This window comes from Pseudopipra pipra, chromosome 20, assembly GCF_036250125.1.
Source record: "Pseudopipra pipra isolate bDixPip1 chromosome 20, bDixPip1.hap1, whole genome shotgun sequence".
Lineage (NCBI taxonomy): Eukaryota > Metazoa > Chordata > Aves > Passeriformes > Pipridae > Pseudopipra > Pseudopipra pipra.
In genome coordinates, this window is record NC_087568.1 from 3,734,562 (window position 1) to 3,761,532 (window position 26,971).

Genomic DNA, 26,971 nt, shown 5'->3' on the forward strand with positions numbered 1-26,971 from the left:
CAGCTCCTGGTGTGGGAATCTCCTGTCAGTGCTCTGCTCTGGGACTGGAAGGGATTTAAACTTCATTGGAGAAACACATGCTGGATGCTGTGGCCATGCCAGAAGTTGGGGGGCTCTGCAAAATGCAAAGAACTGCCTTTTCAACACTTTTCTCTAGTCTTGTTTTTATACAGTGCTGCATTTTTTTCTTTAGCACCTGGAAGAGTGATGAAGGAAATAAGCCAAGGAGAATTTTAAGCCCTCTCTTTTCAATAGGTAAATTACCCTTATGCAAGTGGATTGGTTTCATGTGGATGCTTCCAATTTCTCCTGCACATGCAAAATGTTCCTAAACCTCTATTTTTTTGTGCTCCACATGCTTTTCTCTGACCTCCCAACTCTGTTTTAGAGCCGAGCGGAAATGGGGACCTAAAGGTATGTGAAAATCTGTAATATTTTCTGCTTACATACAAGGCCTTGATCAAAAGGGATTAAACTTAATACAGATTTAAGCCAGATTCTTGGAAGCAGGTTTGAATATCCGTGTTTTGCATCTGACTAGCTGTTTTTTCCATCTGTTTCGACAAATCCAATCAATACAGGGGGAGGGGAGAGAGATGTTTTTGAGGGAGAGCCTCTCCTTGCAGCTTGTGCACAGAGCTGCTTTCCCTCCCTGGGGCTGTGGGGGCCCTTGGCAGTCCCCTTGGCTGGAATTCACTGAAAGACAGAGCTCTTTTTTGTGTCATAAGATGAGGGTTTTGATTAAGTGCATGACTTTGTGCATCCTGAATTAGGGGCTGGGGTTGGAGAAGGACCTTGAACCCTTAAGCAGAAGGAGGGGATGAGGTTGTGGAGCAGGTGACCTGCAAGTTGGAGAGGAAACTTAACTGAAACTACCTGAATTCAAATGTTTACCAGGCACAGGTGGTTTCTGGCCAAAGTTCTGCCTGTCCTGGTCTTTCCTATAGTGTAATACAAACACCTCTGTGGCTGGAGCCATTTTTTGGATGCTGTGGCCATCCTGTCATTTCTGATACTTGCATCATTGCTCTGGAGTTGTTTGTGGGACCCTTCCCCTGAATATTCCTGATCAGTACATCCATGCAAAGCAGGGATATGATAATTATAACCACCCTGCCTAGCATGAGGTGGGCTCTGAGCCCTGAGGGCAAGACAGAGATGCTTTTCTGGGCTCTCCAAAGCCTGCAGAGCTCCAGAGCATCAGGACCAGGCTTTGGAAAGGCAGAGGCACAATGAACTCTGCTCTCAGTGGCTGACATCCCTCCTTACCTGCGTGGAAATGATTGTGTTGGTGTTTTCCTCCCCGTGCTCCAATCTCTTGCCACGAGGTGCCTTTGTGGCAGCTCAGTCCTGCGTGATGGTGCGAGGTGTTGTGGGCTGAGCCCCAGTTGGGTGCCTGTGTAAACCTATTTACCAGCATTTTAAGCTAATTAGTGTTTCAGGGTTGGTGTTTCCCCCCCCACTTCCTCCTCTGTCCCTCTGTGGGTGAGGTGCCCGGCACAGCTTGGTTGCTTTCAGCAGGGACTCTGCCGAGGTCAGAGCCATCAGCACCCACGTCCTACGCCTTTCACGTCTTCCCACGCTAGAGCATGAGCTCCTTCCTCACTCAGCATCTTGCCAGGCTCATTAGGGAATCGCTATGATGTTAATTAGGGGCAAGAGGGAAGGAGCCAGCTTGGCTGGACAGGGCAGAGAACCGTGTTGAGGTGTGGAATCGAGGAGCTCCGGCACGCGCTGATGGAGCTGTTGCAGCCAGCCAGGAAAGTTCACTGTGCACTTACCTGAGTGTCTGCTCCAGGAACCTGAACCAAACTCCTGCTCTAGCCAGTCTGCCTGTGGTTTTCCCCCCTCTAATTCGCAGGAAAGGCCAGTTCCCTGGCTTCATTACCGCTGTTCCCCAGAGGAGACACACTCCTGCAGCCAGCTTTTGTAACCATTACAAAGCCATGCAAATGAGCCCTCTCCAGTTACACGCTGGATTTTTTTCTTAAGAGGCAATTTTGTAATATCCTTAGTCTAGAGGAAAGCAGCCAGCCCTCAGCTCAGACTTCCAGTGTTCAGGCTTTTCTGGGAATCCTCCTTGTCTCTGGGAATCCGTTGGGAGGATGCTGAAATCCCAGCTGCAATAAAAACGAAGTTCTTATTAGTTTCTTTTCCCTGCTGGCTCCCTTTGCCCAAATATATTACATTATTGCTCTAAGCAAAGGCAAAATTTGTCTGACTTGCCATTCACAGGTCAGCAAATCCCAGCATCTACTGGAATGCACTGGAATTGCTTGAAAAACGAGGGGCTGAGGTGTTGGGCAAAGCTGGGGGAGGTGACACAGCACTCCTGGGCAGTGGTGGCACCTTGGAGCCCTGGGAAGACATGGGGAGGTACTTCCAGAAGGAGAGAAATCCAAGGGCAGCTCTCTAGAAGGCCCTGTGAGTCACAGGAGTGTGTAAATATGTAAGTAACATTAAAATCTCAAGATTTAACACATGCAAAACATTGCATTCTTCTGCTCCACCTTCAGAAACCCGAGACAGGACAATTCCTCTGTTAAAATCAGCCCGGGGTGGATCTCCAGGGCATTGTCCCATAGGGATCTCTGACAAGAACAATGTGCTTTCTGCTTTCTTACATGGAGCCACAGGGAGGGATGGGAGCATCCAGCCAGCCCTGTGTTCAATCCCACGTCCCTCTGATCCCTGGTTCCAGTTTCACACGCTGCTGCACACCAGTGCTGAAATAGTTTCACTTAATATTTAATTAATGCTGTTCTGTATCATGCAGAAATGTGAGACTGGCTGGTGTCACCTTAAACCCCAGCGTGGTGGTGCAGGCTAATGGCTCATTTCCAAATCAGTGTTCAGAGGCGCTACCAAGCTTGTCCCATAAATAGTTTTTTGGATATCAAGGCTTTTCATTTTCCTTCCTTTCTTACGCAAGTGCTTAACAGTTGCTTTATTTTCTGTTATTTGCCAGTTCTGTGCAAATTGATGGGGCCAAGCTGAGCCAGGGAAAGCAGCGGAGATGCAGGAAGGGATTTTGTGGGAGGAGGAGGAGGAGGTGTCCATGGCCTGCACCTCCTGCACAGCACTTGAGTTGTTTTCTGTTAAGTGGCAGTGCTGGGTGTTGGAGGACAGGATGTGCAGGGCAGTTCCCTGATATTTTGAGGACCCTCTTGTTGTCTGCTCGTCATTTGACCCTCCCTTACCCAGGGCCTTTGCCATAGCACCAGGTCTCTCTTGCTCAGTCCAGTGCTGGATGCATAAAGATGCATCTGTCCTGTTTTCACCTCCTCTCTGACAGAGATGTTTGCAGAGGCAGCCTCTCCTGAAAACCTCATATGGTTTGTCCTCTCCCTTGAGCAGGGAGTGTAAGGTATGTCTGTCCCCAGGCAGGAGGGATGCACACAGGAGCTCACAGGCATCTGGGTTGGGCTTGCAGCAGGCACAGCCTAGAATGCCCTGTGAATCCCCTCCATTTACAGGAAACCATTTGTTTCATGTCACCCAGAGCTTCCTCCAGGCCATGCCCTTGCCTCCACTTCATATCTGTGTTCCCCCAAGCCCAGGGTGTCTGTCACACAGCCTGGTGGCACCTGCCACGCTGTTGAGCTTGCCCCAGACTCGTGGCTTTGCTGATTGTAGCCCTTGCAATCCTCTCCTCCTGTGCCCAAACTCTTAACAGCACCCGTGGGTGCTGCTGAGTTCCCTGTTTTGAGTGTTTCGGGACCATCATATGAATCTCTACCCCATGTTCAGCTGGAGGCACAGCAGCAGGCACTTTCTCAGCTCATCTCAGTTGTCTTTGGTGTTACTTCACTCGAGAAACTGCTGGGTTCCCCCCCCTGAGGCTTTTAAAGTCCCATCAAAGGCAGCTCCTCACTCCAAGTCGTCGCTATCACATAGCGATAATAAAAGTAACAGAACGAGGCGGCAGCTCAGCAGCCGTGGCGGAGGAGAGAGCCCATTAAGTAGCAGAATAACTGTTTATTGCTGCTGTATTAGAGGAACTCAGCAGCATAAGGCAAGCACTGTGGTCTCAGGGCATTAATTCCTGCGTGTGGGAGCTGTGGGCAGTGCGGGGAGCGGCACAGCGGGGACCGCGCTCGGGCTGGTTCGTGGCTCTCAGTGCTTCAGCCTGTTGGGATGCTTTGCCTCCTGCCCTCTCTTGCCTTTGCATCCTCTTTGTACCCTGGGGAGGTGAGGGTCCTGCTGTGCCTTGCTCCTGGATGGGTGTGTTTGCTGTAGGATGGGGACAGAGGAGCACTGACACCTCCTCGTGCACAGACATCAGAGCTCAGAGCGCCCCAAGAGATTCATGACACTGTTCCCTCTGCTACTCAACTGTTCTGTGATAGGAAAAGGCAAATTTGTGTCTTAAATAAGGGAGATGGGATGTGTGCATCTGGATAACTTCTGATGGTGTGGCACAGCCCAGAGATTTTCTACCAGTAGCTATAAATCCACCCGAGTTACTCTTTTCTCCTCCTTGTAAGGGAATATTGCTGGTTTTCCAGTGACTGCCTGCTGTTGTAAGACTTCATGATAGCAGACATGATGCCAGCCCAAAAGAGCTCAAAATAAACGTGTTAAAATGATATACAAGTCCTGTTCCCACTGGAAATCAGCAGCAGCTTTGCCAGTGACTTAATATTTGCATCCCCAACACGTAATGCAGCCAAATCATGGGTTTAATGTAAAATAGCAACGGGTTTAATAACCTTGCTTTTAAAAGCCCAGCCAAACACACAGGGAGCAGCAGCAGCCGTGCTCAGAGCAGCACATTACAGCTGATGGGCTTCACAGCTTGGGAAGTGGAGGAGCTGCTGGAGCCCTGGGACCAGCCTGAGTTCTCAGAGCCCTGATCCAGCCACAATCCAGGCTATAAACCAGAGCAGCTGGTGGGAGTCAGGGGATTCTGCAGCAGCTGAGGGTCCAGAAACTCCCTTTGGCTTCCCTGAGAACCCATTCTAGTTGAAGATTTCCCCCTGCTCTCAGGACTAGATGACCTTTAAAGGTCCCTTCCATCCCAAACGATTCTATGATTCCCAGAGTCCTGTTCCTGTCTTCTTTTCTAGTATAATTTCTCATCCAGGATTGATCTGTAGCTGGAGCTTGCTCCCTGAAGAGCTGCCAGCAGTGCCAGTGGTACCGTGGGGAGCACCAGAGACAGGAGAAGAATCTACTTCCCTCCTTTGCTCCCACTCTGTTCCCTTGGGGATTTTCTCCCTCCTGTTTGGGGATGCCTATTCTGCATCAGATCCCTTTTTCCTGACCCCTCCTGCTCCCTGGGGAGCTTTGAGCTTTTGTTGTATTTGCAGTGAGGGCAGGTAGTGCCATGTTGTCCCTGTTCCCCTCTTGAAGCCTTGGGGACAATGAAGGGGTTGAAGGCATTGAGCTCCTTTACTCCCCCATTATATAAAGGTGTAATCCAATGCTTATCAAATGTGGATTTGTGAGGATCCAGTGAGTGCATGATCACCACGGAATGCAGTTCCAAAGGATTTCTGTTTTGGGAAATCTCTGGTTCTACTTGCTGTGTTCTCAGCGTGGCGAGGCTCACTCCTGTCCTGTGCCGCTCGTGGGACTTGGTGCTGGGGCCCCAAGGAGCAGAGCCATGGGAATGGGGAATTATTCTGGTGCCTGAATGCTGCTGTGCTGGCTGGGAATGTGTTTTAGATCCTTTTAGTCAGGTCTGTAACAAAATGCTACGTGTACCCCAGCATTCCTTTGGAAAATGCTGCTGTGCAGGTGCCGTGCTGGGGAGTCACTGCCTCCAGCTGCTTTGTAAGGAAATAAGGTGAAACATGGGAGGTTTTGGGCTTGTTTTTTGGTTTTTTTTTTCCTGTACTTTTGCCTGGGAAGTGCATCTCTGATGATAGACTCGTGTTAGAGGGCTTAACCTCATTATCTAGAGGTGTAATCACTGTCCCTGTGATGTGCAGTGACCATAACACAGCCTGACACGGGCGCTCTGAACTGTGGCTAAGAGGTCTCGGGGACAATCTGTGTCAGATGCTCACTTGAGATTATTTAACCCTTTGCTGCTTCCATGACCAAGGATCCCTTTAGAAGAGGAAAGGGCATGTACATCCAGCCTTCCTTGCTGAATTTTAGAAGCAAAATTCAGCTTATACCTGGCTTTCCTGGGGCTGGTTTGCAGCTTGGAGGTCAGCCCAGCCCCACTGAGACATGTGGTCCTGGCATCCCTGGCCAGCTCTCCACCAAACCGCTGTCTGGGCTTCAGGATGGTGTTTACCACACCCCTGAGAACTGCACTCAGTGCTGCACACACATCTTTGAAGCCAAGGGATCAGCAAACCCAGAGGCTGGAAGCTGAGAAATTGTGTTCCCCAACTGTTCTGGCAAATGGGTTTTGTTTTACGTTTCTGGTTCTTCCCTCTTCTGTGTTTTGTTGGGTGCTCTGAAGCTCATCTACAGCTCCATAGCAATGTCCCAAGCTATTGATATTTCAATAAATCACATGGAAGTGGCAGTCCAGGATCCCTGGAATAGGTATTTGTTGGAGAAGTGAAGAGGCTTTACTATACTCCCATCATAGATTTCCCCATCTGTTGTGTGGACCCTATCGTGAATACCAGGAGGGAAATCTGGACACACCATTACAGGAAAACTTCCCTGGCTTTGATTTGAAATCCTTATCAAATATGTATCAGCCCAAACCCACTCAGCTGGCTCCTCTCCAGAAGCTTCATGCCAGCAACCACCACACCTGGCATGAGTGGGAATGGGAGGAGAAGCTGTGGCATCCCTGGGCAGGTGAAGGGAAAATAATTCAGGCAGGCAATGGAAAGGCTCACACCAGTTGTTCAAATGGATTATTATTTAATAGTCCTTGTCCTCAGCAGGCAGCTGGATGGATGAGGTCCAGCTGAGAGGAGAGAGCCCTGGGTGTAGGAAAATCCAACTGACTTGACCTCTTAATGGGGCTCTGCCCTCCCTTGGCATCCCAAGAAAATATCCCACCATGTCTGATTTCCTCCTGCCACAGTCATGGAGAGTGATGCTCTTCTCAGGTACCAGGTTCTATCAGGAGATGCTGAATTAAGGAATTCCCAGCAAAATCTATGGGAAGCTGCAGCAACCCTGGCTGCACTGTGTCCAGGGAAAAGGGCTGGTTTAGTGTTTGCTGTGTAGGGGTAGACCAGAAGATTACTCCATGTAATTCCAGGCTGTGAAACCACCTTCCCCTGGAAAGGGGATGTGCAGAGGTGACACAGAGAGGTCTCTGTCCAGAATTATCACTGTTGTGCAGAGCTCCTGCTTAGAAGCAAATCTCCCATTTGTTCTGGGAATGCACATCCTTGCTGGGGCTCCATCCTGGCTGGGAGCCCTCAGCTCACTCCAATTCTCAGGCACACTTCTGGTGTTCCAAGAGCTAGGAAGTCCCTCCTATGCAAATTGTTCTGCAGTCCAGCTGGGTCAGTTTGTTTTTTCAAATATGAGAAAGTTTATTTTAGAGTTTTCTGGATACTCAGAGATACCATCAGCAATAAACAATGCTGAAGGAAGTCGAAGAGCAGTAAGCACAATAATTTATTTTCTATTTGGCTTCAGTTTATTTTAAAATCTGTAATTCCTAAAAGAAAGTGTTGGTAGTAAGGAAGAAAAGAAGTGGATTGTGGTGGTGTGGTGGTTTTTGGTTTCCTATTCTTTTCAAAAACCCCATTTCTTTAGTCAGGTTTCTTCCAAAATGACCAGTGAATGTGAGGAACCCACTAGGAGCCTTGATTATTTTGTTTTATTTTTATTTTCTTTCCTGTTTCCCATGAAGTGCAGAACTTGGTGCCTTTTTAAATCTGATGCTCAGCCTCTGGAATCACGTGCACAACCCTCGTGCTCCCTTTCTGGTGCTGTTGATTTGCAGCGATGGTCTCTCTGGTCGGCAGATGATCAGCTGGGTGGTTGCATTTAGCTCAGGTCTAAAAATACAAAGGCAAACTGGGATGCCCTTCGCATTCCCGGGATTCCTCACTTGTCATGGCAAAACCACCAGAATTTTCACACTAACCCTTTGCAGGTCTCGTGCAGAGAAATTCTGTCTGTGCACCACCTGCATTACACACCTTTATATTCCTGTTTATATTCCTGGCATCTTATTGTCAGTGGGATGTTTATATTTAGCTTTTATGGTAATTTTGTGTGCTGAAAGCAGTTTTCTAGGAGGAAATTGCGTTGAGAAATGGGCGAAGAGGTAATAATAATAGTAATAATCTGTTGTTAAATCCCACAGCCCTCCGTCTCCTGGAAGCAAAACACACAGATAAGAGTATAGTTTTCCAAACAGCCTGTTCAAATGACTTGGAGAGGGACTTTTGACAAGGGCATGTAGTGACAGGACAAGAGGGAATGGCTTTAAACTGGCAGAGGGCAGGGTTAGATTAGATACTAGGAACAAATTTTTCCCTGTGAGGGTGGTGAGGCCCTGGCTCAGGTTGCCCAGAGAAGCTGTGGCTGCCCCATCCCTGGAAGTGTCCAAGGCCAGGTTGGACAGGGCTTGGAACAACCTGGGCTAGTGGAAGGTGTCCCTGCTCATCCCTTCCAGGATGCAACAGCCTCAGTTCTACTGGATTTTCAGTTTTAAGCAGCCAAAGATCTGAGCTTATGAAATAATCAGCATAAATCTGAAAGGAACCGATAACCCACAGCAAGGAATCTTTTTTGGTTGTACCATCTGCCTTGGGGAAACAAGGAGTCTGCATTTCCAGGCTGCCATGAGAGAAAGGGGAGGTATAAATAACCAGGGAATTATATTTCCACTTAGTGTCATAGAATCACAGAATTATTTGGGTTGGAAGGGACCTTAAAGTTCATCTCATTCCACCCCCCTGCCACAGGCTGTGACACCTTCCAGGTTGCTCCAAGCCCTGTCTGACCTGGCCTTGGACACTTCCAGGGATGAGGCAGCCACAGCTTCTCACCACCTGGAATATCTGTATTAGTTGTATTAGTATGTCCTGGTACTCCAGAAGCAAGGAAAATCCTCAGATGAGATCAGGGACCCTGGTGCCAGCTGCTGTGTGGGTGTGGAACAGCCTGGATCCCCCCTGGCCTGATGGAACACGAGAGCTGGGAGTGGCAGAAATTATTCCTGGGTTTGTCTGCAAAGAAGAAGCTGCTTTATAGGGAAAATGAGACACAGTTTAGCAAACACTTAAGGATTGACTTACTTTTAAGAATGTTGTTTAATCCTGTTGAAATTGAGAGGATTACTTATCCTTAAATGAATGCTTAAGCACTTCCCAGGCTGGCAGGCTGGAGCATGGGATCTGTGAGGAGCTGGGCTTGCACTTGGCTTTTCTTGCTCTTGGCTACTGCCTTAGCAGGAGTTGTTGTTGGGAAAATATTCCCTTATGTTGGGACAGTCACTGTTCAGTCTTTCAGAGATGCCAAGCTTCAGGGATGCTCTTTGTACCTGATCCCTCGAAGTGGGTCACTTTGCTTACGTGCCTGAGCATCGATTTGGGAGCCTCGGTGTCAGCAAGTGTGTCTGTGCATCCTGGCTCCTCACTGGAACCAGGTCCTGGGCTTTGATGTGCCAGGATGTTCAGAGCTTGGGGCTGTTCATAAAAGAACAAAGGAAAACTTGTTGGCGAGGAGAACACTGAGCTTCTCTCTTAAATTTCCCTGGAAGTCAAACCCTGCAGTATAACTGTCTGATTCATAAACTGATTTTTTACTTCAGAGATCTAATAATAGGTTGCAGAAGAGACTCATTAAATCAGTCTGGGACTTCCCTTGGAGTATTTTAAGCCCTGTGGAGCGTGGCTGTGGGTGCCAGAGGGGTCTCTAGTCATTGTCCCCTGTCTGGTCTTGGTGTTTGCAGGTACCACGTGCTGGCAGTTCTGTGCCATGGCTCTGCCCTGACGAGCCCTGGAGCCTTTCAGGGATGTTCTGTTCCCTGTTCTCCATGTGAAAATCACCTGCTTAACATCAAACTGTGGCAGCTCCTTGGTTGCTGCCCTGGCTCAGGGTCCACGTGTGGAGCAGCCAGACTGGAATTCATGGCAGTGGTAAAAGAAATGAAAAATTAAACGGGTGGAGGTTGCAAAAGTGTGGAGAAGATAGAATTTGGAGAAGTATCTGCTGCAGCAGGATGAGCTCAGGCTCCTCAGTCCCAAGGAGCCTGGTGTGCTCTCCACAAACCTGGTGCTTGCATGGCTTTTCCAGCAGAGAGGATTTGCATGAGGGTGTGTGATAAGACAGTGATTGATGCTCTGGGATAATAATGTGGGAGGGAGAGAGGCTTCGAGTACCACCAGCATCCCAGGAGAGAATCCAGTGCTCCCCAGGTGACTGGTGTGGAGATGACTTAGCAAAGCAGGGGAGCATCCCCTCAGCAGGATGGGGGGACACAGTCCCTAAATAAAGCATCCCTGAGGGGACCTCACTGCTGGGTTGGGTTCAGGGCAGCTCCAGTCAGCAACAGCCCCCACAGTGTTTGGGTTTGTACACCTGGAGGAGAGGTGGGAGCTGGGGGTCCTTGAGCAGGGACCGCTCAAGAAGCCCTTTATCTGTGTCCCAGGCACAGGCATCTCTATTCATCCCAATTTTGGAAACCAGTCCAAAAATAATAGGTTTGTTTTTTCAATCTAGCTTTGAAATGATGGATATGAGCAACAGTAAAACATGGTTTATATTTACAAGGGACTAAACCCGTTCGTTGTTCCTCTTCATTGAAAATTCTTCACAGCAATTAAAACTTCCATCAAAAATGGGAGTTTTCAGAAAAAGCTGGTGGTTTTACTGCTCCTTATTGCAATGCTGATGAAAATATTTCCTTGTTGAATCACTTCTGGCTGTTTTCTGCCAGAAAAGGGCGACGGTCTGCACTCACCTCTGACAAACCGATGATGCATCTTTATTGAATTGCAAGAAGTCAAAACCATTCAGTCTTGGCAAGTCTGCCTCAATAAGATCATCTTTGTGTGGGGAGAGACATGAAAGGAGTTATAATCCTTTTGTGATAAAATACAAAGTAAGAGGGTTTTTTCAGTGGTTCTCAGTGTTGCATAAAACCTATCAGGGCAGGTTTGGACATATTAAATGAGTGTGGGATGCAGTTTCCTCGGATGATGCTCTTGAATGATTATAGCTGAGGGTTAAATGTCTTTTGTGCTCAGTGGTAGAACCAAAAGCAGTGTTTGCACTGACAGTGTCCTCCCAGCCCTGATGGTGACACTGGGACACTCATGGGGGGACTGGAGCACATCCATTTCAGTGGCCCATGTCCAAACACCAGGCTGTGTGTGAGTCCTCACCAAACCTTCCTCTGTCCTCAGTAAGCACACCAGCATCTTTTTCTCTCATTTCCAGGTGATCTCTGCAGTATCCAGGCTCTCCTTCCACAGTATTGCTCAAACCAAAGGAATTAGGTAAGATCCTTTCAATATGATGCTATTCCTAGTATTTAATCACATCAGACTCTTTAGAAACTACACTTAGTAGGGTTAAACAGACATCAAGGGTGCCTTTGGGATGAAGGCTGGGTACTTGTAAAAGCAGCTTACGGGCTACTTGGGAATAGTTTCAGATAAAATAAGTGAAAATGTGATGAATTGTGTACACTATTCTTCCTGGGGAGGGCAGCAGGGGCGGGTTTAATGTCTCTTGGGGGTTTTGCTCAGGTTCACTGTGCAGCTGAGGGATCCCAGGAAAGCCAGCAGTGCCCATGAGCTGTGGTATCACCCCTTGTCCCCACTGTCACCTGCTCCTGTGCAGAAGAGCTCAGGTGGCTTTTCTGTCCCTAACAGCTGGAAAATTCCCTCTGAGTTTGTCAGAGACAACATTGCTGAGGGGGTGAGGGGGGTATGGGTCCCCTGCCCTGGCACCCGGGGTGGGCTGGCTGCTCCTCCTCTGCTCATTGAAGGAGCAATGGAGAAGGAATTAAAAGGAGCAGACAGCCCTATTAAGCAGAGCTGTTATCCTGCTCTTTGTTCAGCTCCTTGCAAAATTGGTTTGCAATTGGTTTTCTTGTTAGTGTGCATTTGTATTATTAATCTGGCAACATCTCATTAGGACACAGCTATAACTGGGATGAGTTCTCAGCCTAAAGTACCTTCTCTCCTTTTTTGTAGGGGAATGTGTGTGTGTTTTCATCCCCAGCTATAGAACACATTTGCTTTTCTCCACAGCATGTGTCTTGCTGCTATTCTGGTTGGGGGTAGCACGGCACAGTCTGCAGGGCCAGGCACAGCCAGGATGCAGGGAATGCAGCCTGGATGGGGTCCCTGCTTCACTGCCAGCCCTGCCACCCATGCCCACTACCCCCTGCCATGATTTCCACTGTTAGAACATATTTTCCCTGCCTTAGCTGCACTGATATTGCTGGAGGGGGAACAGCTTTTCACGTGTAAAACCGACTCGGTGCTTTCCCATCTGCTGAACACAAACCCGACAGATCCCAGCAGGACAGGGGGGGAGATTCAGGGGGCGAGGCTTTGAGGAATAAAGATGTGCTGTAAGTTAAGGACTACATTCCCTGAGTCCTGGAGAAGCCTGCAGTGATTATTGTTTTGAGGGAAAAGAACATCCAAGGCGTTTGGAGGCAGGGAGCAATGGGGAACCCACGTGCACAAGCTGCTGTGCCTTGGCAAGGGCTGGGTTTAAGTCCTGGGGCATCACTGGAAGGGGTTGCAGGGTGTAATCCCTGGAAAAGCCCTTCCCTAGGAAGGGAGGGAGGTCCTGGAGTTGCCTCAGAGGATGAATGAGCTGTGTTCCGTGGGAAGGCTTTGGCTGAGTCCCTGTTGGTTCTGTTGAGGGCTGGGCAATAGCTGGGATCCAGGGACAAGGGAGGCTTTGCTATTCTGGTGGATATGTGGCTTCTTCTCATGCATTTTACAACCAGCAGTTACAGTTCCCACTAAAATCCTTTATCTTGGAAGCCTTTGGTACCATAATTACACAAGAATAGCACAGAGCTTAGCGAGCCTCTGCGTCTAACTCTGTTTTCCTGCATATTAACCCTGCTTCTCCTCCCCATTGCCAGCTCTGCAGGAACAGAAAATGCTGTCACTCCATTAGCTGGAAAATAGACTAGACTAGACTAGAATTGAATTCTGTAATTCTACAAAAATACCCTTGTGGGGTGTCCCCCCCCACCTCGCTGTCCCCTGTGGTCAGAGAGCCCTCGCTTTGTCCGTCGCTACGTGTTTTTTCCTTTAAATTAGATGATTTCTTGCTACACCATCACAAAACCCTCAGTGATAGAAACTAATCTCAGATGAATTAATCTAATCTTGTGGGAACCAGCAGCAGCTCTGGCTCCCTGAAGGGGCTGCTCACATCAGCCACTGCTGCCCCTCAGCTCATTGGGGTCCCCACTGATGATTGGGGTCTGTACTCTTCCCTCTCCCAGTGAAGATGCTGCCATTGAAATAAATAAGAAAAGTCTTGTTGGCTTAGGCACTGTGCTCAAAAACGTGGTAAATACAGTGAAATTAGGCTGGTGTGTGGACTGTATGGTCATCAGTCTCACAGCATGAATGTGGCTCTGCTCCAGCCCCTATTTTAGGGTCTAACAGTCAGGATCACGCAAATTGAGAGTGAAAGAAATCCTAAAGCCTATTACTTGTCCTTAAATAAGTTTCATGGCATGTAGAAAAATAAAAATCAATCTTGTATGCTACTCAGTGAAACAAAATTAGTCTTTCTGCCTTAATAATTTCTAGCTACATGAACCTTGCCAGAAAAATCCTGTTTCATGGAGTACACCAGATAGCTATCAGGATAGCTCTGTTGAGATGACAGAGTGTTTCTTCCAAGAAACAAGCTACAAGCAGCAAAACACGGCAAAAAAAGATGTTGAATGCAATGTTTAGTTTGCAGTGCCCTGTTAAGGCTGTGCTTAATCCACAGCAGCTGTAGCTACAGCCCCTGCCCTGTCCCCATCCCAGGGGCTGCTTCCACCCTCCAGCATCACCCTCCAGCGTGGGGCATCCCTGACTCACCTCCTGGCAGGGGATGGGCTCAAATGATGCAAAACCAGATTTTGCAAACAGCCCAGATGATGTTTCCTCGCTGGTTAAAGAAGTGTTTTGTTGCAAGGACCCCACCACTGCGCTGGGTGATTTTTTGGGGTGGTGCCATGACATCCTCTTGATGATAAGAGGCTCATTGGTGCCTCCCTAGGAAAAGGCACATTTTCTCTCTTTAATTTAAGGTGTTCACATTCAGATGAAAGATGGTTTTATGGATAAAGACATGCACTGAAGGGAAAGCAGATGCATGGAACTGCATTTGGATGCTGGCTCTGCTCTGGGTGCTGTACAACTCCCTGGGCAACTCCCTTAGTTTCTGATGTTTGATTTTTTTCCCCTCTCAGAAATGGGGAGGTGAGAAATGTCTTTGTTCACCTGGCTAATGGGACTGACTCCTGCACAGGCAGCCCTCTCGATCTCATTTGGGAGCACAGGCTCTGTGGTAAAGGGATAGGAACTTTTTCCTGGGATTTTCATCCCTCTGTTGTCTTACAGGGCTGTACCTGGGGACAAAGAACAGATCCTCATGTAGCATTGCCCATAAACTAGGGAGAGGAGATTTTTTAACTTATTACTGTTTCACATCCTTTCCTCCATCTATCTGGAGGACTGTCAGCAGTTTCAGGCAGAAGTTACCACTGTGCCCATCCGTGGCTGTCCCTGAACAAGGAGCCTTTGTTTTACAGCCAGGATTTTCCCCTGCAGACCCGACTCGCACCCATTAATTCCATTACCCCATTCCCACAGTGACTGGCACTAAGTGCTTCCAAGCCAGCCTGGAGGATTTTGTAGCAGCATGGTTGTACAGGGATGTTGTGTGAAGCTTCTCCTGTGCTTTGGAGCATGAGTTCTCATTCCCTTTCCAAGTTTTCTCAAGCAAAGTCAGCTCTCTGGAGGACAACAAGACTTCTTGTTGCAGGTCCCAATAAACCAGGATTATTCATATTTTCTTAGAGCTTTTTTTTTCTCTTAAGATTTGCTGCCACAGCCATGACCGTTCTCCTTTGCCTGTGGCACATCCTGATGTCCTCTGGGCTCTGACCATCATCCACCTGGTGCTGGCAGGCTCCAGGGGCTGAATGTGAGCTCTGAGCAGAGGGGACATGTGTTTATTCATCTCCCTGAGATATATGTTTTTTCTGGAAGCTGAGTTTTGCAAGCAAAGCAGGAGGTTAAGGAATATTGGCTCCTGCTGCCTGCATGCATTTTTAATGTGTGCACAGCAAGGCCAGCTGAGAACGGGAAGGAGTTTCCATGTTCAAAGGCCTTTATGGAGGCCCTTAATCTAAGTAAATCCTTTATATATGAACTGAACCTCTCAGTGACTCTCTTCAGAGGGCACTACAGTTAATAAAATAGATTTAAAAACATTTGCAAATGGGGGGGAGGAGGGTGAATCCTGATTGCCAGAGGAGGCTTTCTCTCGTGGGAGTGGTGGCAGTGCTTTGGCCGGGCTGTGGAGGGAGGGAGACTGGGATGGTTGTGTTTTCCCCATCCTGGGGGCCAAGGCAGGACCTCTTTGGGAAGAATAAGTGATCAGTTGAGATCCAGTGCTGAGTGGGTGTCAGGCCCAGGTTGCCCACGGGCACCCTGTTGAATGGCCTTCATGGCCATCCCGTGTCTGGTTTTTTGGAACAGGTTGCCCAGAGAAGCTGTGGATGCTCCATCTCTGGGAGTGAAGTGTTCAAGATCAGGCTGGATGGGGCTCTGAGCAACCTGGTCTAGTGGACAATGTCCCTGCCCGTGGGAGGGGGTTTGGAATGAGATGATCTTTAAGGTCCCTTCAAAGCCAAACCATTCCATGGTCGTATGATTTTGCCCCTCTCTAAGTGCAGACAGTGTGATGAGGGAAATGAAGCTCAGCACTGGGATTAGCTCAGGTCGGTGCTGCCTCCAGGCACATTCAAGGCAACTAAATGGGCTGTACCAGCATCCTCCCACCAGTGAGGATTTAATCCAGAGGAGATTTCCCTACCACCCTGCTTTTCCCTGCCTTGCTGACAGAGCTCATCATTGCTCCCTTTTGCGCAGGTAAAACCATTAAAAAAGACTGACATGCCCAAAATGAGGTTTGCAGCGTTATCAGCCCTGGAGTTTCTGTACTTAACAGCTTGCCAATAATATCAGGATGTGTGTGGGGGTGAAAGGGAGGAGGGATGGGAAGGGAGAGTCAGAGCAGCATTCCTGGCATGTGGTGCCCAGCCTGCAGGAGAGGGGCAGGGGGCCACATGGAGCTGGTCCTGCATGGGCAGCCTCCTGCCCTGCCCTGCTAAATGTGCATGTCTCTGCTCCCAGTGTTTGTAACCTGGAAACTCCTCAGTGCTTCAGCCACTGGTGTGGAATTAAACCTGGAGTTTTGTCCAGGTTACATAGCTTTAATCCATTTCCCCATCAGACTGAGCCTCACTGCAATGCAGGGATACCCTTCTTTTTGCAATGGAGGTGACCCAGCAAAGGGGACCTTGTGGTCCTGCCAGCAAGCCCCACTTCTTGCAGAAGATGTGGTGGCACAAACCCTGGGGCAGCTGATCGAGGTGTTCCCCTTGCTGTCCTGGGGGAGAGAAGGGAGATAGGGGGAAATCTTTTATGGGATTTGCAAAGATTCTCCAGCATGCTGGAGGCTTCCTGCAGATCAGATTTGGTCTCTGCTCCCCCCGTCCCTGGGGATGGGAGCTCAGCCCGGGAGGCGGATCCAGCTGTGTGTGAAAACAGCAAGCAATTAAAGTCACTAGCAATTAAGTCCTCAAGTGTCTTCTGCTGAGGAGGTAGTTATGGGACTTCTTCTCCTTAAGGTTGGTTTTACAAGGGCTGTTTTATTCGTTGCCAATGGCTCTCTGTAATTGCACTCTGCCCATAATTTTTTACTGCCGTTGTTTATTCATTGTACACACTTTTAAGTGTTGCTATAAAATGGATGGAGAAGGCTGTGGGAGGATCCATGTCTGGGAAAAGATACAGTTGCTATGCAGCACTCTCCTGTGCTCTGGGGTGTGTGGAAGTGGGACCAGTCCTGGGACTGACCAGCACAAATCCAGGGGCTCAGCACAGACCTCACAAGCAGGAGGTCAAGTGGAGGTGGTTTCTTGTGACATGGACAAACCTTCTTTAGGAGTGACCATAAAGCTTCTTCCTTTGTTGATAAGCAGAATCCTTGGCTGAAAGCAGTTCCTTTCCCGCTAAAAACGGTCTTAACACATTTATTTTGGCAAGTATGTGTCCTCACAGACTTGCTCCTAAGAGAGTCTGAAAAATATCACTGACATGTTTTCCTGCACGGCTGCTTTGTAGGCTTGGGAGATGCTGAGGTCACCCCGTAAGCATCTGCTAACGAAAGCAAAGGCAGTTCCTCTCCCACCCCTCCCCACCAGCAGCTTTGTGTGATGATGATACAGCTCTGATGTGCTCAGCTCGGTTTGATAGTCACAGGTGGGGTTTGCTGGGTTTTGGGGTGCACCTGCCTTGTCACTGCACGTTGTCTTTGCCCACATAGTGCTTCCCTCAGGGCTCCTCCTGGTCACTGCCCACCCTGGCACTGCCTTGTTTGGGTGAGACCTTCCCATCACCTCTGGTTGTGTCTCTGAAACGAAGCCCTTGCCCCAAGGATGGAGAAGGGCTTCAGGCTCAGCTGATCCAAAATGAAGTATTCAGAGCTGGGGGGGTTTCCAGCACTGGGGAACAGCAGGATGGGAGCTGGAGGTGCTGCCATGGGCTGTGCCTGCAGAGAGGGGTGCTCCAGGACAAGCCATGTCTCTCTGCACCTCACATCTTCTCTCACATCTGCAGAAGGGGGAGCACAAATCTGTTTATTCTCTGTGACCCTCAGAATGTGCTGCTCAGCCCAGGTGGGCTGTTTGGGTCTGGTTTATGTTGCACAGTGAGACCCTGCTTGGCTGGGATATGCTGGTGCTGGCTGGAATCAGGCAAAAAGATCCATTTAGGCACTTCTTTGTTTTTATTGGCACGTGTTTCATAGGATAGCAGCTGCTCAGGTACAGCAGGAAAACTCAGAGTGCTGAAAGATCTCCTTGTGCAGCTTTGCTACAAGTTAAAAATGGAGGCTTCAAGGTTTTTGTTTTAACCAAGTGTTTTCCAAAGAGAGGCAGTTGCAGAGCCTGTGGGGATGTTGTTGGACACCTTGAGGTGCATCTCAGGTCTTTACTATGGAAATCATTCCCTAGTGATCAGTTATGCTGTTAGCCAACAGGGTTTGGGTTGTTTTTTTTTCCTTTCTTTTTGAGAAAGATGGTTCTGGATTCCCCTTTTGATTTTATCCATCTGTTCTCATCAATGTGGAGCTGAAGTGAGGAGAAAATCATACCACTTGCTTGAGCAAAGCATTGGTACATGAGGATTTTTTAAAAATGCGATAATGTGTTGAAATGTAAAGTTATACGAGCTGTTATTTTCTTGTCTCATCGTCCCCAGAAATCCTCAGTTCAGATTTGAGCTGAAGCAGGACATGCAGCTCAGCCTTGGGCTGTGCACTGTGTTAAGTGCTGAGTTCCCTCCTGCAAAATCATCATCTTCGTGCTATCTCATGATGTAGCTTGCTCTTTCCCCACTGAATTTCTATCAAAATTAATCTTATGAGAATTTCTGCAAGTTCCAGACCACAAATGAAAGCAAATCATAATTTTTCAGAGGACGTGTCTAAAATCTGGCGCAGTGTGAGGTGCTTCTTTCCAGAGATGAGTAATGTAACACAATAGTATGATTTTAATTAAATTCAGCAGCTTTTGGTATGCTCCAATGTGCCTTGTTGTGCATGGGGAGAATTGATTCTATTCTGCTTCATATAAATGGATCTTGGGCATTAATAGTGTGGTTTTACCTCGCAGCACTTGACCAAAATCATTCCCTGATGGTGTTCCCATTTCACAGATGGGAAACAAATCTTGGAGGTGCTGCCTGGGTCTTGAGCAGAGCTGGAGGAGCAGCTCCAGGTCACCTCTTTGCTTGTCCCTGGTCAGCTCATGTCCATCTCTTGGTACATCAGTAAATTAAATGCTTCTTTAATCTGCCTAATCCCACCGAAGCCGACAAGGAAGGAATTTTCAGTTGTGGGCAAATGTCTTGGGAAAACTACATGGATTTCTTTGGGCAGCTCCAGGAGAGCTCATGAAGGTGTGATGGTGTGCCCAGGGGATCCACTGGGCACTGAGGTTCCAGAACTGATGACTGACAGGGAATCTGTGGTCACTGGGATGGGATGATCCCATGTTCGCAGGGTGAGCCATCCTGGAGGAAAAGAGGATGAAAAAAGAAAAGGGGAAGGTTGGAGCTGTCAAAGTGATGTGCTGTGAACAGCCAAAGTCTGAGATATGGGGTTTGAAGCAGCATGAAACCTCAGCAGTGGGACAGACAGACTTTTCTGGAAGCATGGGAGCTGTGGGGCTGCAAACCCCACACCTGAACTCACATGGAAAGCACAGCCTGAAGCCCAAAAATCTTGGTGAAATCAGAGTCCCGTGGGTTTTCTGTGCATTGCCACAATGCTGTCTTCAAAGCAGGGCTGTCAGAAGGTCTGTACCTCCAGCCATGGGATCTGTGAGGTACTGCAAGGTGTAATTACAGTCTGTGTATTCCTCATTATGGAAACGCTTTTCTGCCAGATTCTGGGCCAGGAGGACTTGGCACAGCCCCTTCCATCCCAGCAGAGCTGCAGAAACTCCTTTGCACCAGCTTGAGGCTCTGATCCTTCCTGTTTATGAAGAAACCCCTCACAGAAGGGGCAGCAGATGGGAGCAGCTCAGGTTTCCCGGGTGTCACTTACTCCACCTGCTTTTTAAAACACTCAAGTGTGATCTTAGGAAAAGAGGGGGAGGTTATCGTGCTGAGAGGCTGGAATCCCGCTCCAGAAAGGGGGATGAACCACCTCCTTTAGTCTGTTGAGGGTGTTTGCACAAGGCATGAGAACTTCCTTGCCTGACAGACCATCTCCACTGAGAGCAGTGGGAACAGCTCCTTGGGATGGAGAGCACTGAGTGGGACATTTCCACCCTCCCTTCTTGTCACCAGGCTTCCTGTTCCCAGGGCTGGTGTTTGACCCCAAGAAATCAGAATGGACACTGGAAAAATAGAAAATAAACCATGCTGGGTCCTTTCTGCTCTTTCACACGTGGATTTGAGGCCAAGATGCTGCAGTATAAAATTATCAGGCTAAAGCTGACCCATCCCTGACCCTCTATTCTCTGTGAGGGCACTGCAGAGGTGAACAATTGGCTTCAGTTGCTAGGACAAGACACCCAGTTGCTGAAATATGCTCATAAATAAATAAACCTTCCTGCTTATTGCTGTTAGAATTGCAGCCTACCTGGCTCTTCCCGTTAAATAATTCAGAGGAGAGAGCAGCCAAGGCAGTGTGTGGAGCTGCTCCTTCTCCCCACAGAGAGATTTACTGTGCAGGAGTGGATGATGAGGATGCGGCGTGGGAGGGATCATGGGGGTAACCTGAGAGCGAAGGGAGGGTTTTTGCATTAGGTGCCTCATGAAATATTAATTGATTATCCCCCTGCGTGATGTGCTGTGGCTGTGGATTGCTCCTGCCTTCCCTGGTGTTTGCAGGGCTCTCTGTTCTCTGCATGTGCAATGCAGAAAGTAGCCAAAATGTTTTGTAAGATCAAGGGGGTGCTTTGCATCGCATGTCAAGAACCATCATCTGCTGTAAGTCTTGTCCTCCAGAGGCAAAGCTCTCTCTAAACTCCATAACAAATTACTTGGTCTTTTCTTCTCTTTTAGACTCTGAAACAAATACATCAGATCAATCCCACTTCCCTTCTCCTCTTTGATCTGTGGAAGTGATGCTCTTGAATGCTGTGGGGTTTGTCTGTGCAGGAGTCTGCTCTGGGAGGTTTATTATCTCTGAGAGCCTGTTCTGGTGCTGTTTGATGTCGCTGGGGCTTTCACTCTTCATCTGAATTGGGATTGCAGCAGCCCAGGCACGGGCTGGGAGGATGAATGGCTCAGCAGGTGGTTTTGCATGGTGGTGGAGTGAAAAACAAAATCTGGTGCTTAACTAAAGATAGGAAATAAGAGACATTTTCAAATGAATTTTAATAAACTGGGATCTCTGCAAACCTGTTGGGTTTCAGTGAACTCAAAATACTCGTTGCTGTTGGGCATTCCCAGCCACAGCTTTTGATACTCCATAAGAAGTTGCAACAAGCCTGGAGGTCTGTAAGAATTTCCCAGTAGCTTTTAGACCTCTTGACTTGCAATGGTTTTTTTACTGATTTTACAAAAAAGAGGAAGAAATGACCTGCAGATTTGTCTCAAACAACGCATTTGCTGTTGGGGAGCTCTTGGTAGGGCTACATTAAATTGTGTTGTTGCACATAGAACATTTGGGAAAGAGCAAGGACTGTCCCATGGTCCCACCCTGTGTGAGTTATCCTGCATCCTGGGGGCTGGCACCCTGTTTTGGAGCAGGGGAGATGGCAGCTCTGCTCCCACACTGGTGATGTGGGGACACAGAGAGCCCCTGCAAAGCATGGGCAGCTGGGGAAGGAGGCACAGACAAAGGGCAAACCCAGGGCTTTCTCCAAAAAGCCATCCTTCAGCTCCAGATTTTAGATGGTCCGTTCAGTAATGCTCACCTCGGTGTGACTTTCCTTCTAATTGCCTTCTCTGCATCCTTATTTAGCCATTAGCTGCTATTGTGGGGATACAGGTTATTAATTCCTCCCCTGCCCTGACTTTCACTCTGGTGCTTTACCCACAGTCAAGGTGAAGCTGGGAGGGCCAGCAGAGCTGCCTCCCCATGAAACTCTCATTAGAAAATATTTTTTCTCTCTTTGCTGTCTCCTTGTCTTACACAGGGAGGGGGGTTATCACAGGAACCAATTACACCTCGGGCCCAGATTTATGGTTGGAAACGTGTGCATGTGATTTTAATATTCTTTATGGCTCTTTTACTTCTTTCTTTCTGGCGTGGTGAGCACTGGGGAAGGAAATAGTCAGAGATTAACAGCAGAAGATGCATGTAAAAGAAAGGAGGTCGTGCCTTGTGGTGGATTTCTTTTTATTATTGTTTTAACAAGTGGTGTTTAAACAGAGGTCACCTCTGAGTTCTCCTTTCTTGCTGGAGCTGTGTGGGGTGGTGTAGCCCTGCAGCAGCAGCTGCCATATCCCTTTGCCCACCAGGGCTGAAGTCCAAGACTGGTTCCCAGTTCCATCATGTGCAGGAAGAGCTGGTGGCTTTTTTGCCTGTGCTTCACGTGGCTTTTGTATTTGTCACTAATCCCCAGGGGACAGCAGGAGTGAGGAAACACACGTTTTGTAAAGATCCTCAGGATCTCATACTGTACCTTTATGCTTTGAAGCTTCTCTCCAAAATGATCATCCCCCCACACCTCACAGATACCTGGGCAGCTGTTTGTGCCAGATGTTGGGGTTTTGGGACGATCCCCTGATGGCACCTGCCTTGCCATGGGACTATGACAGCAAGCACAGCCCCACCTGCCCTTCTACCCACAGCTTTCTTCCCTCCCCTGTTGCCACTTTGCACATGGTTGGACACACCAGCCTTGGGTGCTCCTTGTTTCCTCTCTCAGAGGCACAGCAGCTGTGGTAGGTGGTGTAGCATGGAATGATTCTGCCCCGTGGCTGAGGTCACCATGGCTCTTTTCCCTCCTGGACTCACCACCTGGCTGGAGTTTTAATTGAACTTGCTGCAGGTTTCAGCACTATTTCAAAATGCTTGGTCTGAAGCTGCTCGCTGAAGGAAGGGTGAAGTGTAGCGGAGGAGAGAAAGCAAATTAATGCTAGAGAAAGGATCCAAAAATAGCAAATTTGGGGGCTAACCAGGCCATGTATTAAATCTTTCAGGAGAGGCAATCTATCATGAAACAAGGAAGGTGGGAGGGCAGAGGAGGGAATTGCTCTCGAGGGCAGTTAGACGTTCACGTGTATCCAGTTTTGCTCTTCCCCAGCATCCCATCCCATGTGGCTCATGGCCTGGGGAACCCCACCTGCCTTCTCCTTGATGCCCAGGAGGGGTGGAGCAAGCTGCCCTACTGCCACCCCTCCGTGTCCCTGTGCTGGGGCTGGAGCAAGGCTGGCTGTGCCCACGGGGACCCGCAGCCCGGCACAGCCGTAGCCACAAGGTGCATCCAGCCCCAGCAGAGCCACAGCCCACCCTGGCCCCGTGCCAGCAATAATACATTGAGTTTAATTAAAACAGTATTTTTCATCTCCTTCATACGTTATTTGGTTATTACTTCAGAACGAGCCAAGGAATTCTTGTATTCCCCCCACTCCCTCCCGTGCTCTTTTAATCTGCTTTCTCCCCCCTTCCTTTTGCCCTTTTGCTGTCCTTTCCCTCATCCCCAGGGGTTTAACTTTTTTCAGCTGTCACAAAGTTGTTAAGATGAGGAAGCCCAGGGTTCATAAGGACCCATTCATTCCAGTGGGATCAGCTGTTTGCAGCACTGGGAAGCAGCACGGTGTGTCCAGCCGTGCCTGGCTGACCAGGGCAGGAGCTCACAGGTGGGAAAGCTCCATGAGAGCTGGAGGAGGAGGTGTCTCTCCATTTTAACATGTCCAACTCCAGGCTTGAGTTACATTTCTGAGTTGTTTGTGCAGCACCAGCACAGCAGGAGCGGCAGCTCAACCACGGGGGCTCTGAGGTGCTGTCAGACGATGCTGCTCCTCGTTTTGGGGCCCAGGTGCTCTCCTGTGCTCAGCCAGCCAATCTCACCACCTGCTTTCTTGTCCTGCCATGCCAGGGCTGCCTGTGGGAAGCAGTGTTGTCCTGGGAGCCAGTACCTCAACAGGAAAGAATGGATTTGCAATGCATATTTTGTTCCGAAACACCCTGAGCTCAGCGGGACGCTCAGGGCTGGGCTGAGTTCAGGGGATGTGCTGCGAGGGGTGAGGCACCAGTAACACTGTCATTCCTTTCCTTCCCCAGGCCCTTCCCATCGGAGGAGACCACGGAAAATGATGATGACGTGTATCGGAGCCTGGAGGAGCTGGCAGAGTAAGTGGCCTCCCCTTCTCACGGGAGGGGACACAGAAAGGGAAAAGTTGCAGAGTATTTGCAGCAAAGGCAGATAAAATTTGACAGCAGGGCTCGGAGAGCCGGGCTGGCTGCTTTGATCCTTTTGCCAGGAGATTTTTGTGCTCTGACAATAGTCCATCTTTTCCCATGAAGAGCCCTGGGAGACATCACTTTTAATCAGGTTGAATTTACGAGGGGCTTGGTGGGGGGTGAAGGGGGCCAAGCCCACGGGATCCCCTCCACCTCCTAAATTCCATCATTAGCTGCAAAACCTTGGGACATAATTTATCCTCTGAGCTGACCAAAGCCAAGCCACTTGCTGGGAGTGGGGTACCTGTTGCTAACAGTGCTGGTTCCCCCCATGGCATTTTTTGGGCTGTGTGGGTGCTGGCACGTGGATCTGCATCCCCTATGGATGATTTTTGGACCACCTTAGGTGTCCCCAGGGCAATCACAGAATATTTTGGGTTGAAAGGGGCCTTAAAGACCACCTTGTTCCATGTCCCCTGCCATGGTCAGGGACACCTTCCAGTAGACCAGGTTGCTCCAAACCCTGTCTAACCTGGATGCTTGCAGGGATGGGGCCTCAGGCCCCTCACAAGGGACACATCCTGCCTGTCCTTGGTGGTGTGTTAGGACATGGGGTGATGCTGCTGGTGTGTCCTGTCTCTGTTTATCTTGTGTCTGTGTTTTGCTGCCCGTGGTGATGATATAACAGGCTTTTAAAATCAACCTTGAACTACAACATATACGGTGAAATGCGGGCACTATCGGAATTCGATGGCAACATTCCCATCAGCCAGGGGTTTGCTTATGTGGAGCAGTCTGTTTCATGTGGAGGGATGGACTGTATGGGTGGATATATGGCTTTATACAGTTAAATATTATTGTTCCACAACATAAATAATAAGGCTCCTTAATCCAATGAGTTCCTTATGGCTTCAGTTATTACAAAAGTAAATCATAAATTACCAGCGGAGGGAATGGAGTCCCCTGGAATTCCCTGCTTGCTGTTGGCTCCCAGCAGCTACAGTTTAATATAATTTTAACTTATAAAGGGATCCTTTCAAGAGCAACATTTTTTTCCGCCCCCTCTCCAAAAGTTCTCAAAATCCTTTTAATACTAGGTTTTAAAATTCCTGCTTCTCACACATAGATATGCTTTTAAACTGGAGAGAGGTTTGTGTGGGAACTCACACACAAGTGCTGGTTGGGATGGCAGCACTCTCCTAGAAACAGGAGTTTTGGGATGGCATGCTCAGAGCTTGGAGCAGGTTGTTCAGTGTTGGAAGTGGGTTCCCAGTTTTAACTGCTGTCGGTGGTGCAGCTCCTGCAGGGTGTCTGGGTGGAAGTTTCCCCAAACTGTTCCTCAGGCCTGGCTGTGAGTTTGTCCCTCAATGAGAGGTGCCCAAGTCAGATGACTTGGAGGTTTATTTCTGTTGATCACCCTGTTCTGTCCCAGATCTTCTCCAACTTTTAACTTTCCCTTTTTTCCCGTTCTTTGCAAAATCCTCTTCTCAAAATCTTTAGCCAAGACCAGTGGGGAAAGGCATGTGTAGATCAGCACGGGGTTATTGCACCAATTCCTGCATCTGGACCTGCCCTCCTGGTCCAGCCAGGTTGTGCAGGGAAACACGACCTACAAAACAGAGATGGAATTCACCCATAGCTGTAAAAACCCCAGAAATGCCCCTGAGAGCCCCTTCACACAAGTGTTGCTGCTCCAGCTGCCTGGAGCACATCAGCAATAGTCCCCCTTTCTCCCTTTGACAAGGAAACTTTCACTGGGATTTTGCTGGTCACAATGGTGGGTACTGGGCACCGCTGCTGGGCGCTGGCAGGCTGGGGCACTGCATGAGAAAGGTCTTTCTTAGCTCCTGCTGATCCTCCAAACAGCTGAACAAGGGCATCATTCACGAGCTGGGAGTGATTCAGTCCATCCAGCATCTTTGCATTTAGTATTGCTGATGATCCAGCAGCCTTGGGAAGATCTGAGTGCATACAAAATGCTTTATTGGAGGCGAGGAAGTGATTTTCACAGCAAGCAGTGAAATGACCCAATGTGTGGAAGGAACTGCTACAGTCCTGGCTGTAAAACCACCATGAGATGTGTCATCTCGAGGTCCCACCCTGCTGTCCCCACTGGCCTCAAAGGGCCAGGGTGTGGGTGAGGAGGGACAGCCCTGGTGGGCTCTGCACCATCAGCTCAGCCCTGGGAGAGAGGAGTCTCTTGAGAAGGAGCTCTCTTTGGACGTTGTGCTACTGGGATAAAAAGCTCAGGATAAATATTGAGCTGGTTCTAGCAAGACATTTTAGGGGTTGGTAAAAGAGATAGTTTGGGTTTTTTTTAAATATTAAAATGCTTCATTTCAACTCTTAAGTACTTAAACGGAGCAGTTTTGTGTTCCCCAGTTCAGATTTTAGGTGAATTTCTGTTCTGCAAAGCATTCAATATATGAACATATTTGTGAAGGAGAGGCTGATTTGGGAAGCAGAAGGAACCAGGCTTTGTCCCCACTGTCCCCATGATGCTCTGAAGAGTGAGAACCTTCATCCTGACGACCTTCCCAGTGCAGAGGAGCCCCGACAGCTGGGGACAAAAGTCAGTGCCAGGGCTGAAGAGGATCAATGGCAGTGCCACAAGGACATTTATGTGGGCTGCAGGAACAAGGTCTGTGCGAGCACAGCGTGTCTGTGGGGTGCAGGTGTGTATAAAGGATGTTTAAACCTTGATGACCCCATTGTTCTTTCACCTTTGGGGTGCTGCAGAGATGAATCCAAGCTCCAGGCAGCTCCCCAGCTCTGGGTCAGCCAGCCAACTGATCAAGGCGTGTAATTGCCTGGAAACAGCTTTTTGGTTAAAAAAAAAACAAAACAATTGGTGATGGAAAGGGGAAGAGAAACTAAAAGGCTATCAGGGGAGCTAGGAAGTTCTCAAATTCCCTGTTTTCAGCCTGCTGGCCCCTCAATTTGCTTTGCC

The 26,971-nt window shown here is 48.8% G+C and overlaps 1 protein-coding gene across 7 annotated transcripts in view; it reads left to right on the forward strand.

Annotated features, from left to right (window-relative positions):
- VAV2 (vav guanine nucleotide exchange factor 2) overlaps positions 1 to 26,971 on the forward strand; it is a 132,907-nt gene that overhangs the window by 72,773 nt on the left and 33,163 nt on the right. For all 7 annotated transcript variants that reach the window (XM_064676756.1, XM_064676758.1, XM_064676757.1 and 4 more), the window contains exons 3-4: positions 11,329 to 11,387; positions 23,902 to 23,970. In XM_064676756.1, coding sequence (XP_064532826.1) covers positions 11,329 to 11,387; positions 23,902 to 23,970 — 128 coding nt within the window. The remainder of the gene's footprint in view (positions 1 to 11,328; positions 11,388 to 23,901; positions 23,971 to 26,971) is intronic.